The sequence below is a fragment of the Amia ocellicauda genome, chromosome 14 (genome assembly GCF_036373705.1).
Source record: "Amia ocellicauda isolate fAmiCal2 chromosome 14, fAmiCal2.hap1, whole genome shotgun sequence".
NCBI lineage: Eukaryota > Metazoa > Chordata > Actinopteri > Amiiformes > Amiidae > Amia > Amia ocellicauda.
In genome coordinates this window covers 21,236,834-21,252,780 of record NC_089863.1, presented here as the reverse complement: position 1 = coordinate 21,252,780, position 15,947 = coordinate 21,236,834, and the positions used below count along the sequence as shown (strand labels likewise).

The 15,947-nt window shown below is 49.5% G+C and overlaps 1 protein-coding gene across 1 annotated transcript; it reads right to left on the bottom strand.

Moving 5' to 3' along the window:
* Positions 1 to 857: 857 nt before the first annotated feature.
* fam189b (family with sequence similarity 189 member B) lies at positions 858 to 14,207 on the bottom strand. The gene is made up of 13 exons (XM_066721111.1): positions 12,878 to 14,207; positions 12,301 to 12,357; positions 11,908 to 12,015; positions 11,343 to 11,456; positions 9,736 to 9,843; positions 9,379 to 9,539; positions 8,517 to 8,616; positions 7,768 to 7,840; positions 7,196 to 7,460; positions 6,663 to 6,958; positions 6,423 to 6,491; positions 3,524 to 3,852; positions 858 to 3,339 (listed from the first exon to the last, which is right to left on the bottom strand). Exons 1-13 carry the CDS (start codon positions 13,097 to 13,099, stop codon positions 3,160 to 3,162), a joined length of 2,082 nt encoding a protein of 693 aa, XP_066577208.1. The 5' UTR covers positions 13,100 to 14,207; the 3' UTR covers positions 858 to 3,159.
* Positions 14,208 to 15,947: the final 1,740 nt, after the last annotated feature.

Genomic DNA, 15,947 nt, shown 5'->3' with positions numbered 1-15,947 from the left:
TGAGTGTCAGTGCAGTGTGTGAGTGTCAGCAGTGTGTGAGAGTGTTAGCGCAGTGTGTGTCAGTGCAGTGTGTGTCAGTGCAGTGTGTGAGTGTCAGCAGTGTGTGAGAGTGTTAGCGCAGTGTGTGTCAGTGCAGTGTGTGTCAGTACAGTGTGTGAGAGTGTCAGCAGTGTGTGAGAGTGTTAGCGCAGTGTCTGAGTGTCAGCGCAGTGTGTGTCAGTGCAGTGTGTCTGAGTGTCAGCGCAGTGTCTGAGTGTCAGCGCAGTGTCTGAGTGTCAGCGCAGTGAGTGTCAGTGCAGTGTGTGAGAGTGTTAGCGCAGTGTGTGTCAGTGCAGTGTGTGAGAGTGTCAGCAGTGTGTGAGAGTGTTAGCGCAGTGTGTGTCAGTGCAGTGTGTGAGAGTGTCAGCAGTGTGTGAGAGTGTTAGCGCAGTGTGTGTGTCAGCGCAGTGTCTGAGTGTCAGCGCAGTGTGTGTCAGTGCAGTGTGTGAGAGTGTCAGCAGTGTGTGAGAGTGTTAGCGCAGTGTCTGAGTGTCAGCGCAGTGTGTGTCATTGCAGTGTGTGAGAGTGTCAGCAGTGTGTGAGAGTGTTAGCGCAGTGTCTGAGTGTCAGCGCAGTGTGTGTCAGTGCAGTGTGTGAGAGTGTCAGCAGTGTGTGAGTGTGCCAGTGCAGTGTGAGAGGGTCAGTATAATGTGCTGGCATCTAAAACCCTATCAGAACACCACGTCTCTCGCCATACCTCTCTCTCCTTCTCCCTCCCTCCATCCTTCCCTCTCTCTTTCTCTCTCCCTCTCCCTCCCTCTTTCCCCATCCCCCTCTCACTCAGCTCCCCATTGACCACAGACTCACAGTTTTCTTCAGTACAGCTGTATTTATAAGTGCATATGGCTCATTATATTTATATATATATATATACGTAGAGTTTATTGGAAATACATAACTTACTTTAAAAGTTCTTCAATCAGAACTGTTTTTAATTTTTTTTTAACCCTCATTAGTTAGTGATTAATGAATTAATTAATAATGGCGGGCTGGGGCTGTGTCTCTCAGCTGATTGGTGGCAGAGGACTGCAGCGGACTGGTCTGTCTCCGGGGCGCGCTGTGTGTGTCCCTGACTCTGTGTGTAGGTGTGTGGGTGTGTGTGCGTGTGTGTCCCCGACATCGTGTGACTGTGTGTGTGTGTGAGTGTGTATCCCTGACTCTGTGTGTGTGTATGGGTGTCTCATTCTGTGCAAGTGCTCATTCTAAATATGTGTTTGTGTGTGTGTGTACCTGACTTTGTGTGATTGTGTGTGTGTGTCTAGGGGAGGTGACTGTCTGGGTGAGGTCAATTGTTCACAGCAGCCCCATCTCTCTGTCTCTCAGTCTCTGCAGTTCAGACGCTGGGCAGGTCCACTGGGCGGGGGAGAGAAGCAGCCCTGAGGTCAAGGGGCAGAGGTCAGAGTGTCCAGAGTGCCCAGCCTGCCACCGCTCCCAGTCCACTCCATCTCCATTGAAACCGCTTAGAATCCAACCCGTCCTCCCCAGAGGTCTGCTGTTTCCCTGGAGATGGTTCAGAATGTGCCCATCCCCCCGGGGCAGCCCAGGGTTCCACTGTCTCCATGGAGATCGCTCTGTTCCTATAGAGATGGTCCAGGCGGCCCCCGTGTCCCCGGGTGGCAGCCTGGTGTCTCCATAGCCACCACGTCCCCACAGAGACTGAGCTCCGCAACCGTGGAGAGCAGCTGACAGCCAGACTCTCTGTGTGTGAGGAGCCCTATGGAGGGCAGTGTGTATGGAAGACATCGATGAGAAGCAGTGTGTCGGTGTGAGAGGGAGTGAGTGAGTGTGTCGGTGTAAGAGGGAGTGTGTGAGGGAAGCAGTGTGTGAGTGTGTCAATGTGAGATGGAGAGTGTGAGGGAGTCAGTGTGTGAATGTGTCAGTGCATAGCAGCAAACAGTCACCCAGAGTTCGTGTGTTGCCTTGAGGAGTCGAGAGGTCACGGGGTCACGAGGTCATGGGTCAGCACTTAGGGGCTGCTTCGGTGTTCTAACCCTCCTCCAGTCCAAGTCTGTGAGTGCGGTCCAGCCCAGTCCAGTCTCAGTCAGTGTGCTCATTCCCATTGTCTTATTTCCACTGTCTCCCAGTCTCTACCAGTGTCCCCAAGTATCCACCAGTCTGTGCTGTGGACAGGCTGGCGGTGCAGTCCAGGGTGATGTCTCCCACAGCTTGAGTCACAGTGCCTCCCAGCACCGGTCAGGCCCTCGCAGTACACTCCGGCCCAGTCTGCTGCAGTGTGTCCTGTCCCCATGTGTCCCTATGTGTCTCAGTGCGTCCTGTCCCCATGTGTCCCATTGTGTGCCAGTGTGTACCAGTGTGTTCCAATGTGTACCAGTGTGTCCTGTCCCCATGTGTCCAAGTGTGTAGCAGTGTGTCCCAGTGTGTCCTAGTTTGTCCTGTCCCCTTGTATCCCTGTATTCTGTCCCTATGTGTCCCAGTGTGTACTGTCCCAATGTATCCCTTCTCAGTGTGTCCCAGTGTGTCCTGTACCTATGTGTCCCAATATGTTCTGTCCCTATGTGTCCCAGTGTGTCCCAGGGCATCCCAATGTGCCAGTGTGTCCCACATCCCTGTGTGTCCAAGTGTGTCCCAATGTCTCCCAGTGTGTACCAATGGCTCTGTGGCTCAGGGCTTGTGCTGCCTTGCTCTCTGTAGTGACACAGGTTACTGGGCGGGTTGGAAATTGGTTGGTATTTGGTTGGTATTTGGTTGGTAATTGGTTGGTTTTCCCCTGGCTTGTATGGTGGCTTCTCAGGTGGCATGCTGCTTAAGTGCAGTGTTGTCCAGAGACCTGTGTCCTCTGCTGTCCAGTATCAAGGAAGTCCAGCCCAGTCCAGTGCAGTGCAGTGGAAGTCCATTACAGTCCAGTGTACTACAGTACAATGTTGTCCAGTAGAGAACCATTCAGTGCAGTACAGTCCAGTGCAGTGCAGTTTACAGTCCAGTAGATTCCAGTACCATAGTCCTGTAGTCCAGTCAGGTCCAGTCCAGTCCAGTCAAGTCCAGTCCAGTCCAGTCTGGTCCGGTCCAGTCCACTATTTCAGACAGCTGTAGTTCTTGTTGCTGTACCAGAAGGGATGCTGACACCTCATTTGCTGGATGGACCCCCGCTGAGCCCCCCCCTCACAGAGCGGACTCGCGGTACACCCCACCCAGGCTGCCGGGCCGGCCGTGCTCCAGCCTCCCGGGGGACAGTAGCCTGCGCAGAGACGAGGCGGAGCTGGAGCTCAGGTCCCCACAGCTGCGGAGGTGGATCCCCTCCTGACGGCGCCCCCTGCTGGAGCCCCAGGACCCACGCAGCACCTAAACACACACACACACACACACACACACACACACAGAGAGACAGAGCGAATCATGATCAGAATCAAAATCAAAACCAGACAGACAGTCAGATAAACACCCCCCCCCGACACACAGACGCACACAGACCACTATAGAGATAGTCTGACCCGTGTGTAAGGCGTGCCAGCTGTGCAGGGCTCACCTGTTCAAAGGGGTTTCCCCCGCTGGGCTCGGCCCGGCGCTTGTGGCCCTGTCCGCTGCCTCCGGGCGGCTCGGCGCTGGCGGGGTGGGCGGGCCCCGGTGCCAGGTTGCGTTTGGAGCGCTGCAGGAAGCGGGCGACCAGCACGCGCGTCACCTTCAGGTCCCCCAGTGAGCGGGCACAGTCCCGGGGCAGCAGCCGCAGCGGTGCGGGGGCGGGCGGCTTGGGGGGTAGGCGGCCGCCCCCCACGCTCTTCACGCTGCACTTCCGGGGCAGCGGGCCAGAGGGCGCCAGAGAGCTGCGGGGCAACAGGCAGGCCTCCGAGCAAGGGCCTAGGGGAGAGAGGGAGAGGAGGAGAGACAGAGAGGAGTTGGTGTGCTGTGAAGATGCAAGCTTTTAGTTATACTTCCCTACAGGGGCCGACTGGGACCAGAAATAGTTTTACATTGTTAGGATAAAACTTATTTCTAAATTGTAGGCTACAGCTAATAATAATAATAATAATAATAATAATAATAATAATAATAATAATAATAATAATAATATAGCTGCCACCAGGTTTTCACACATATTATGAGCAATTTAGGTTTGGCTAGGGGTTAAATTGGGCCATGTCTCATCGGCTCCGGCAGCTTCGTGGTCGGGGAATGGTATGTTGCATCTAGAGAAGCTTGTGAAACACCAGGCTGATGATGCTATTAGCAAACACATTTGTCAAAATAAGTCATATCGATCCATTTAACACCTGGCTAAGGAGGATGCCGAAAGTTAGCTACTGTAGCGTGAGCTTGTGTGATTGAGCAGCATCTAGCGCTGTGGTAAACTGGCTTGGCTACCACAACACTAGCTGTTTCTTCAGAAAGTGTGCACATTTCTAAGAAAGAGTCTCCTTACTTGTGTTGAGCTCCACCAGAACAGTGAAGTGGTGGCAAGAGGAGGCGACTGACAGAGATTATGTTCAAATACAAGGTATATTGCTAGTTTAAGCCTTTAGCTAACACAAATACTTAATCACTCGTAGCTACTGTCCCACATTTAGCAGGGTTTTAGCAGACAGATATTATCAGTTCTGCCAAAACTGGGGCATATATTATGAAAGTATGAATTTATGGGGATAAGGTTTGCGATAGAGACGAGACATGCATTTTTTTTTAGCTGCATAGCAGACATTCGGCTGAAAAGAAACGCGTGGTATGTTTACATCACGTATTTCCTGGTGTTGCAATCCAATGCACGGCTGCAGAACATTTGGATGGTATTGACCAATGCAAAGGACGTTACTGTGGCTGTCATCAGCCCTAGAGATCTTATATTTTTTTACACAATCACAGACTGTGAGTCTACAAATATCTATCCAATCCAAGCAGTGATCAGAGTGCAGAGAGAGAAACAGACTTTTACATTGTAGCTTATAAACAACATGCATTTGCTATGAACCACATTGTTTTTGGTAGCCATGGATGCAGTAAAACTTCAGTTAAAAACAATATGCATGTATAATGTACTTATAAGGCAGCATTTATGTGGAAAATGTGCAAAACTGCATTGGTGAATGTGAATCGCTAAATGTGCTATATGTGTCATTTGGCTTAAAGTCTCTAAACAATGAAGTAGAAACCAGGGGCAAAACATTGATATAACAGTTATTGTTTTCTTAATGTATGTCTCAAATTGTACAAGAAAGCTGCATGTCCTGAAAAAAATATTCAAAGCAAAGATATTCCTGGATCTCCCCACATTTTCTATTTCACTCACCTTGTCTGAATCATAAACAACTATCTAGTGCTTTTATATGGTAATTTATCACCGGTGTCCCAAATTCTGCCCGACCCACCCCACCCCACCCCACCCACTGAGTGACCTACACATTCAAGCTCGTTTTACTCATGAGAGCTGAGTCCAACAATCCATGGATGCGGAGAAATCGCCAAAAAAGCGGATTTTTTCTGGTTATTCAACTAGCAACTGTTGGCTATTGTCTCAATTCACAAACTATATTTAGTTTTTTAAATATTACATTTTATAAAGTATTTTTCACATACACTTGGGGTGTCGTGGAGAAAGCGACCGCAATACCATATCACGACAGAACGTAATTTTAACTAAAAACGCACTTATCCGAGCAGAGCAGTTTTTGTGACGCATGCGCAGACAATCTGACTGGTTTTCTTCATCTGGCACCAGTCCCCACATAGCTCATAATATTAATAACATTATATATCATGTATTATTGTGGTCTGTTATTTATATTTTGATTCTATTTAAAATGATCCAAATTCTGAATCTGGCAGGATACAAAAGTGCACAGCTCTAATGAGAACATTTTAAATAAAAACTCTGTCATAATATGGTAATGTGATGTGTGAAAATACTTCAACAAATGTAGATGTTTAAACATTACACAAAGTGTATTGGAGTGTGTGAACTTCCGCATTATGTCATTCTGTTACTGTATGCGAATCTCTCTCTCTATCTCTGTACTGGGATTCGCTGCGCAGCATGACGGGAATTGAGATGGAGTGGAGTATCTTGTTACTATAGAAGATCTTTGACTGACATGACACTCATCCACTATCAATACGATAGATTGAAACGAAAGATGAAATCGGTTCACCAATCCTGTTTTAAGAGAATCCTGCCCCCTCCTCCTCCTTAGATATTGGATTTACCCAGCGGTGACTGGAGTGATGTGTGTGAGAGAGAGAGAGCAAGATGCCCAGTTCATAACAGTGTGTCATTCTCAGCATGTAACGGGCAGAAAAAACTAAATATATATATATAAATCAAACATAGAGCAGCGGCCCACACAGGTCCAAACAGACTGGCCCACCCGGGATTCTCCCGCACTTGCCCATTGCAAGTCCGCCCCTGCCTCCCTCCACACAGACCCCTCCCAACTCACCTGTGTCTGAGGAGGTCTGAGAGACTTCATCACTCACTCCCTTACTGCACCCTGAGCCACTCAGATCCCCTGAGAGAGAGGGAGTGACAGAGAGGGAGTGGGAGAGGTAGGGAGAAAGAGAGAGAGAGGGAGAAAGAGAAAGAGGGAGAGGGTGGAGCTCAGTACACACTCACAAACACTGCTGTCCCTTGACCCTGCACTCTCTCTCCCTCCCCCGCCCTCCCTCTCTCTCTCTTTCACCTGTGTCCGTGGAGGAGGTCAGGCCGGGGTCGCTGTGTGACCTCATGAGCGGGTGTGGCGCAAGGCTACGGGGGGGCGTGGGGGGCCGGGAGTGGTCGCTGTGGCGCCGCTGGGGGGGCAGCAGGGGGTGGAGCGAGCCCTGGGGGCTGGGGGAGCTGCCGCCCCCACCGGAGCCGCGCCGGGACGGAGTGCAGGGACGAACACGGATCTCAGGGACCCCCTGGCACACGGCGCCCATCAGCAGCTCCAGACGGGTGCAGCTGCTTGCCAGCACGGCCTGCTGTAGGACTGGAGACCTAGAGGGAGAGAGAGAGGAAGAGAGGCAAAGACAGGGAGATGGGGAGAGAGAGGGGGAGAGAGGCAAAGAGAGAGAGAGGGGGAGAGGGAGAGAGAGAGAGGGAGAGAGAGGGGGAGGGAAAATGATAAAAAGCAGGGGTGGGGGAAGAGAGGATAAAGAAGGAAACAGAGAGTGAGAGAGATTGAGAGACCGAGAGAGAGGCTGCTTGGCTCAGGGTGCGGTTGCGGGGCTTTACCTGTAGGGGGCGTCCGCAGCGCTGCTGGGGGAGGAGCAGGAGTTTGAACGCTCCCCCCGGAAGCAGCGGCGCGCTGCAGGGGGGGCAACGGCCGGGACAGGGGGGTCGGGGTGTGGCTGTGGGGGGCAGCGGAATGTGACGTACTCCACGGAGCGCATGGACCCCCCCGCCCCCACCTCCAGCAGGCAGGAGTCCTCGGAGGGGGAGCTGTCATCCGGGATGTCCACTATCTCTGACATCAGCAGGGAGCCGCTGTCCATCGACACTGTGGGGAGGGGAGGAGGCAGTCAGTGCGTCGGTGTGTCAGTCGGTCAGTGTGTCAGTCAGTGTCCAGTCAGTGTTCAGTCAGTGTGTCAATCAGTGTCCAGTCACTGTGTCAGTCAGTGCGTCAGTCATTGCACCAGTGTGTCAGTCAGTGTCCAGTCACTGTGTCAGTGTGTCAGTCAGTGTCCAGTCAGTGTGCAGTCAATGTCAGTCAGTGTGTCAATGTGTCGGTCAATGCATCGGTGTGTCACTTAATGCGTCAGTGTGTCAGTCAGTTTCCAGTCAGTGTGCGTCGGGGGCAGTCTCACCTTCCCCACTGAACACAGTTGATGTCACTCTTTCACATGACAGTTCGTTCAGGTGGGCATCATACACTGTCGCCTGGGCAACCAGAGAGAGTGAGAGAGAGGGAAAGGGAAAGAGGGAGAGAGGGAGACGGGGAGAGAGCGTAAGGGAGACGGGGACAGAGCAGCAGGGACTGAAGCCGACAGAGCCAGGGCGACGCTGGGTACTAAATATCAGAGCAGACACATTCGACATTTCTGAAAGGATTAAAATACACAATGTGACGATGCAGTGATCAGCAGATGTACTGTGTTTTAAGACGCATGGATGTTAAAATGATCGATGGAGCCCAAATCAGGACATAAGTATAATTTTGTATGTAAATACTTCACTTAAAACCCCTACTATTTAAAATCATTAAAAGGCGCTGATTTTGGAAATAATTAGTTCAATTAAGGGTTCAATTAAGTAATCAACAGCTCGGTTGGAACAAAAACCAGCAGGGTAGGGGTACTCCAGGACCAGGGTTGGGAACCACAGTTATATGGATCACAGTAAATATTAAAGCAGTATTAACTTTCCATTTTATTTGATATAAATTTCTCGTCTTTAATAAGGATTGAATCTGTTTGATTGTTTAGTGGACACCTGGCCTGATTGTGTGTAGTGGTTGTGCTTATTGTGGCTTATTTTCTATTGGAGGAGAGAGAGGAGAGAGAGGAAGGAACAAACAGCAGAAAAGAGGTGAAAAAAGGGGGGGTGGGGGTGTTACCTGGCTACCGTTGCGCTGGCCCATCACAGCCTCATACGGCGGGGGGAAGTCTGTGGGGTAGAGTGGCACCGGGCTCTCCATCGACCCATTGTAGGTGATACTGCACACACACACACACAAACATGAGTCTAAATATTTCAACAATCCTAACACATGAGTCTCAATCAGGCTAGAGGTTTCCATCAGTCGCTCAGCTGTACTCAAAAATTTTATCCTGAATGAAGGACTGACTGTATTTGAAAATAAGGTATTGATCTGTATTTGCAAACACTTCAGTTATGCATCTTCACTAGTGCTTGATATTCCCAATTTTCACCCGTTGATATCTGAATCAATGGGTTGTGTTTGAAAATATAACCTTATTTGTACATCACAGCAACATAACTGTAGCACAACACTAACACAACACAAGAAGGTGCGAGATTCCTAAACATGGTCCCCACATCTCTTATCTATTGGCCAATGTGGGAGAATTAAGGAGACGATGGGAGGAGACGAGTCAAAAAGAAAACTGGGTTTGTTATTCAAAGCTGAGCTACAGCTGGAAAAATATGTACCTTGCACACATAACACACATAGTCAGTGCTAATCATTATAGTGTTACAAGTGTAACTGCAACACAAATGTGGCCGACAGAGAAGGTAGAGACGCCTGCAGCTCAACATTTACTTTCAATTGCAGTTGTGATGTGTTGTAATTGTGGACCATCTTTGTTGTTGTGCTGAGATTGTTGTGATGTACAAATTTGATTGTATCTTCAAATACGACGCATACATTGAAATACAAATAAATGAAAACTCAGAATATAAAATACTTGTGGAAAGTAATGGGGGTAGCATGGGGGGGGGGGGTTGTCGGTCACCTCTGCGCATCGGTCTCGGAGCTGCAGGTGTACTCAGGGGGGTAGTAGGGTGGCGGGGGCACCGGTGGCACGAACTCCTCAAAGTCCAGGATGTTGGTGAGGAAGGCGTCCTGGGGAGTGGTGCATTCTGGGTTCACCGACCGAGAGCGGTGCGGAGCCAGCTGAGAGGGAGAGGGGGAGACAGAGAGAGAGAAGGAGAGAGGGAGAGAAATAGAAGGGCAGAGAGAGGGAGTGGGACTTCAGTGGTTATCAGATGCAGCAATATAGTGTTTATATTCAGTGTGTGAGTGTGTCAATGAGTCAGTATGTGAGTGTGTCAGTGTGTTGGTGTGTCATTGTGTCAGTGTGTCAGTGTACCAGGTGCAGCAGGTCCAGGCTGAAGATGTGGACGCAGCAGGTCACAGTGGATAGTGTGCAGATGATGGTGGAGAGGATACTGAGGCCACACGCGCTGAATAGCAGGTCCTGCAACACACATGACATATGTTATACACACACATGACATGGCTAAATTTAATTTGTAATGATTGATGCCTTGTACTTCACTGTATTTTGCACTTTGTTTGCACTTATGTTGTAAGTCGCCCTGGATAAGGGCGTCTGCCAAGAAATAAAAATAATAATAATAATAACATGACACATGTTACACGCACATGATGCGTTATACACACACATGCCACACGTTACAAACACAACACACATGTTATACACACATGACATGTATGTTATACACACACAACACACATTATACACACACATTATACACACAGGACACACATGTTATACACCCACACAACACACGTTATACGCACGTTATACACACACGATATACACACACACAACACATACATTCTACACACGTTATACACACACGACACACACATTATACACACACAGGACACGCAAGATATACACACACACACGACACACATTATACACACACACGTTATACACAGACAAGACAGACACATTATACACACACGGCACACGTTACACACACACACAACACACATGTTACAAACACAACAGACATGTTATACACATACACGTTATACACACACGACACACGTTATACACCCACACAACACACGTTATATACACACGTTATACACACACACATTCTACACACACGTTATACACATGACACACACGTTATACACCCACACAACACACATTATACACACGACACACATTCTACACACACGTTATACACACACGACACACGTTATACACACACATGACACGCAATATCAACACACACACAACACACATGTTACAAACACAACAGACATGTTATGCACATACACGTTATACACACACGACACACGTTATACACCCACACAACACACGTTATATACACACGTTATACACACACACGACACACACATTCTACACACACGTTATACACATGACACACACGTTATACACCCACACAACACACATTATACACACGACACACATTCTACACACACGTTATACACACACGACACACGTTATACACACACATGACACGCAATATCAACACACACACAACACACGTTATACACACACAACACGGTATACACACAACACACGTTATACACACGTACACGACATGTTATACACACACGACAAACATTATACACACACAGGACAAACATGTTATAAACACGCGACACACACATTATATACACACGTTATACACACACAACACACGTTATACACACACATGACACAAAAGTTATACACACGTTATACACAAACGACACATATTATACACACACAACACGTTATACACACACAACACACACGTTATACACACAATGTACATAAACATGATATTGCCAGAGGCGATTCTAGGGTATATGGGGGCCCCAGGCAAAATAATTCCTGATGGTGTTGGTATTTTCTGGGATGTCTACCCCCTTGCAATGCCGCTGGAAATAGCACACACTTCACACACCACTCCACCCCACCCTTCTCACCTTCAGGGCCATGCGGACGGTGTGGCAGTCCTTGTACAGGTACAGAATCAGTGTGTCGTCACTGGGGGCACAGCTGCGTGGAGACATACAGCACGAACACACGCCATCCTTCATCTGACACACACTCACACACACAGGGCACACAGAGGACACACACACAGGGACACAAAGGGACACACACACAGGGACAGAGAGGGACACACACACAGGGACAGAGAGGGACACACACACACACACACACAGGGACACAGATAGTAATTAGTTACAGTTTTCTCTCTGGGCTGAATAGTTGTTTCAACAAACTCTTAAAATATATCATTAATAAATTAACAATATTGATTAAATTCATATAATAACCAAAATACAATATTTATGCATGGTCATCTATAAGTACCTACTATACACACTGCACACAGATGTATATACTGCACACATTGCACACAGGTGTATATACTGCACACACTGCACACAGGTGTATATACTGCACACACTGCACACAGGTGTATATACTGCACACACTGCACACAGGTGTACTGCACACACTGCACACCTGACTCTGTGTTACCTGACAGGCCTCCAGTGATTTGACCAGCTGTGCATTCTGACAGGACAGGATGGACCCCGCCAGGCTCAGGATCACACACACAGCTGACAGCAGCATAAACAGCGACACCTGCAGGGCGGGAGGAGATATACAGCTCAAACACTGACTGCACTGTGACTTTGTCCATCTCTCTCTCCCTTTATTACCCTCTCTCAGTCTCTCTGTCACTCACATCCTCCCTCTCGCTCTCTCTCTTGCACCCCCTTGTCCCTCTATTCCCCTCTCCCTGCCCCTATGCTCTCTCCCTCTCTCGTAGTCTCTCTTCCACTGTCCCATTCTCCCTCGGTCCTTCCCTCTCTTTCTCGCCCTCTCTCCCTCCCTCCATTGTACACAGAGTGAAGAGGAGTGTCTCACCACCAGAGTGAGGGGCCGTCTCCATGATATCACCCCCACCAGCCCCGATGCCACCACCTGATAGAGAGAGACAGGGAAGTGAGAGAGGGAGAGAGGGACAGAGGGACAGAGAGAGGAGGCTCATTTTAGAGATTTTCAAATCACACACTTTAGTGACTCTGACTGATACACTGACTGACAGATTGATTAATTGATTGCTGTGATTTCTGACAGATAAATTGATGAATTGACTGATGTGATTTCTGACAGATTGATTGACTGATGTGATTTCTGACAGATTGGTTAATTGACGGATGTGATTTCTGACATATAAACTGATTAATTGATTGATGTGATTTCTGACTGACAGATTGATAAATTGACTGATGTGATTTCTGACAGATAAATTGATGAATTGACTGATGTGATTTCTGACAGATTGATTGACGGATGTGATTTCTGACAGATTGTTTAATTGACGGATGTGATTTCTGACAGATAAACTGATTAATTGACTGATGTGATTTCTGACAGATTGATTGATTGACTGATGTGATTTCTGACTGACAGACTGATTGATTGACAGGTCTGTACTCACGAAGAAGCCAGCCCAGAAGGGACAGGAGTGGCGCACGCGTGGGGAGGAGGTGAACGCCACGGAGACGAAGCTGACGGCCAATAGCATTGCTCCCAGTCCCATCTGGACCAGTCCCAGGGCGAGGAGCAGCTGGGCCCGCCCCCGCGTCTGTCCGAGTCGCGAGAGTCCACCCCCCCGCCCCCCCAGGCTGAGGGAGCGGCTGGAGTCCGAGGGGGAGGGCATCGCAGGGGGCAAGCACCCACCGACTGACCAATCACGGTCTCTGTCTCTCTTAGTCTCAGTGCGTCAGTGTGTCACAGTGTCAGTGAGTTAGTGTGTCAAAACTTCAGGGTATCAGTTTGTCAGTGCGTCTGCCGACTGACCAATCACAGTCTAAGTCTCTCTTAGTCTCAGTGATTCAGTGTGTCAATGAGTCAGTGTGTCAGTGTGTCAGTGTCAGTGTTTCACAGCCCAGTTCTGGTCCAAAGGGAAATGCAGTCCTGTCAGTCTGGACCAAACAGAGTCCGGACCAATCCCAGTCTGTTTCTGATCCAAACACAGCCTGGGCCCCACACACAGGTGGTGGCCTAAGGTCTGAGAAGAGATGGGCTGACCTGTGCAGTCCGCTCACAAGTACTGACCCGCCCCAGTCCGACCCCAGTACTCCCAGAAGAATTCCAGTACCCACAGCTGAAACAGAACTGAACCCAGACCTTCAGAGGGTTCTGCAGAGCCGGTCCTCAGCCCAGCACTTCACACAGTCTTTTTGGGGAGCCTCAGAGTCCAGAGCTTCAGAACCCAGCATGGGCAGTCCATAGTGGGACAGAGCCAATCACCAGAACCTCAGAGGCAGGCTTCGGGTCACCCTTCCCTCTCAGTCGGTTCAGAAACTGCTCTCCAGCACAGTCACTGCCCCTGCCATCCACGCAGGTTCCCGACACCCCGCTGGTCCAGTCTACAGTGCCCCAGTCAGGATACCCGCATCCAGGCCTTCCCACAGAACCGGGTCAGAACCGGTATCAGGCCCAGGTACACAGAGAGATGGGAGGGTGCTATTTAGTACAGCTGAGAGTGATAGAGTGACAGAGTGAGTGAAATGACTGCTGCTTCTATCTATCCATCCATTCATCCATCCATCTATACATCTATCTAGCTACCTATCCATCTACCTATCTATCATCTGTGTCTGTTTGTCTACATGCCTGCGCTCAGTGTAGTGACGTAGTGAGCTCCCCTCCCATCTTATTTGATAGGGGATGACGTTTGACAGACGTCACTACCACAGCGTTACTATAACATATAAATAGTAATCATAACACCGGTCATTTAGTATTGGACGGGACAGTGCAGACTCGATTGCTATAATAATAATAATAATAATAATAATAATAATAATAATAATAATAAATTAAGTGAATAATCAATACATCGTTTAGATCTGGAACATTTACAAGATCTAGATTGTTTTGCCGAATGAATATATAAATAAATAACCAAACAATAAAACTGGGCTAAAGCGAGTCAAAATCACAATTTGGGCAACAACTGCAGAGGAGATAGCACCTAATATTAGTATTTTTCTCCCTGTCTCTGTAAACTTCCTCAGTAAGTGTAACTAATGTATTCAGAGGTATTATTTGTGCGGTTGTTTGCAGACCGCTTCAACTTTTGTTAGAAAAAAGTTGTAAGAATGTCCATAATAATAATAATAATAATAATAATAATAATAATAATAATAATAATAATAGAGTAGCAAAAGGCCCTGAGGTTGACGTTTGTGTGTAAAAACCGTTTGTGTGTCACAGCCCTCTGCACTTACACACACACACACACACACACACACACACACGGAAACACGCTGCACCTGAGTCAAACCCAGTCGTGATACAGACTGGACACGGGAAACCAGTCCACTCCTTCAGTCACGCCAACCCATCAGTCGGTCTCTCTCTCTCTCTCTCTCTCACCCCCCTCTCTGTCCCGTTGCACACACTGCAGTACGGGCCCGCAGTCCGGAGAACAGAGTAACACGGAGGTCCTCCTCTTCCTCTCGGGGCGAACCGGGTCCCGTCCAGGTACCAGTATCCCGCTTCTTCCCCCCCAACAAAGTGCGGGTTGGATCCGTTATTAAGGCTGCCGCTCCGGGCTTTGTAAACACGACTGGGGGCCGCAGGACTGTGGTGATGAAGGTGTGTGTGTGTGTGTGTGTGTGTGTAGGGGGGGTAGAAAAAAAATGATGGGGTGGTGGAGGGGGGGGGTGGATGGCACTCAGGTCCACGTCGGGAGCTTCACTGCCTCTGCAGGAGAGGAGGAGGAGAGAGAGAGATAAAGGAGGTGGAGGTGGAGGAGGAGTTGAAGGGTGGAGCTGGGTTCTGTCAAGGTCCCCTCAGTCCGGCAACACTGTACACACGCCGTGGAGAGCCGAGTCCGTGTCCCTGTGCGTGGCGTGGGCAGCCGTGCTTTGCTGCTCTGCTGGGGTTTGATCCTCCGTGGGAAACGGCAGCGGCAGGACTGCCCTCCCTCTCTGCAAAAAGTCACGAGGTATTCCTGTCCTGCTCGCTCTCTCTCTCTCTCTCTCTCTCTCAGTTCCCCGGACATTCACCTCACTGCGTCTCCACGTCACAGACAGCATCATATCCCACTGACGCGCACTCCCTCTCCCGCAGCCACACGCATCCCCCTCCGCTCCTTCCCCACTTTCTCTCCCCCTCACTCCTTCCCCATCTGCCGCTTTGCTCGGTCACAGCCATCCATCTATCTGTGTGAGTGAGTGTGTTTTAGTGTCGAGGATGGGAGGGTGGGAAACTCTGCCCGGCGACTGGTGTACGGTGGGCAGCGTGTGTATGTGTGTGTGTGAAAGAGAAGGAGAGAGGGAGAGAGGGAGGGAGAGAGGGAGAGATTCACACTGTCAGCCCCTCTGCGCCCCCATGCTGCAGCGCTGTCCTTGCCGCTGGTGCTGATGCTGCACCACGAAGGGAGACGTTGCCAGGCGACGCTGCCAGGGAGCCAATGAAAACGAGACCCCCCATCCCCCCATCCCCCCCAATCCACCCCCCCACACACACACACCGCCGGGCGACGGAGGCCGCGA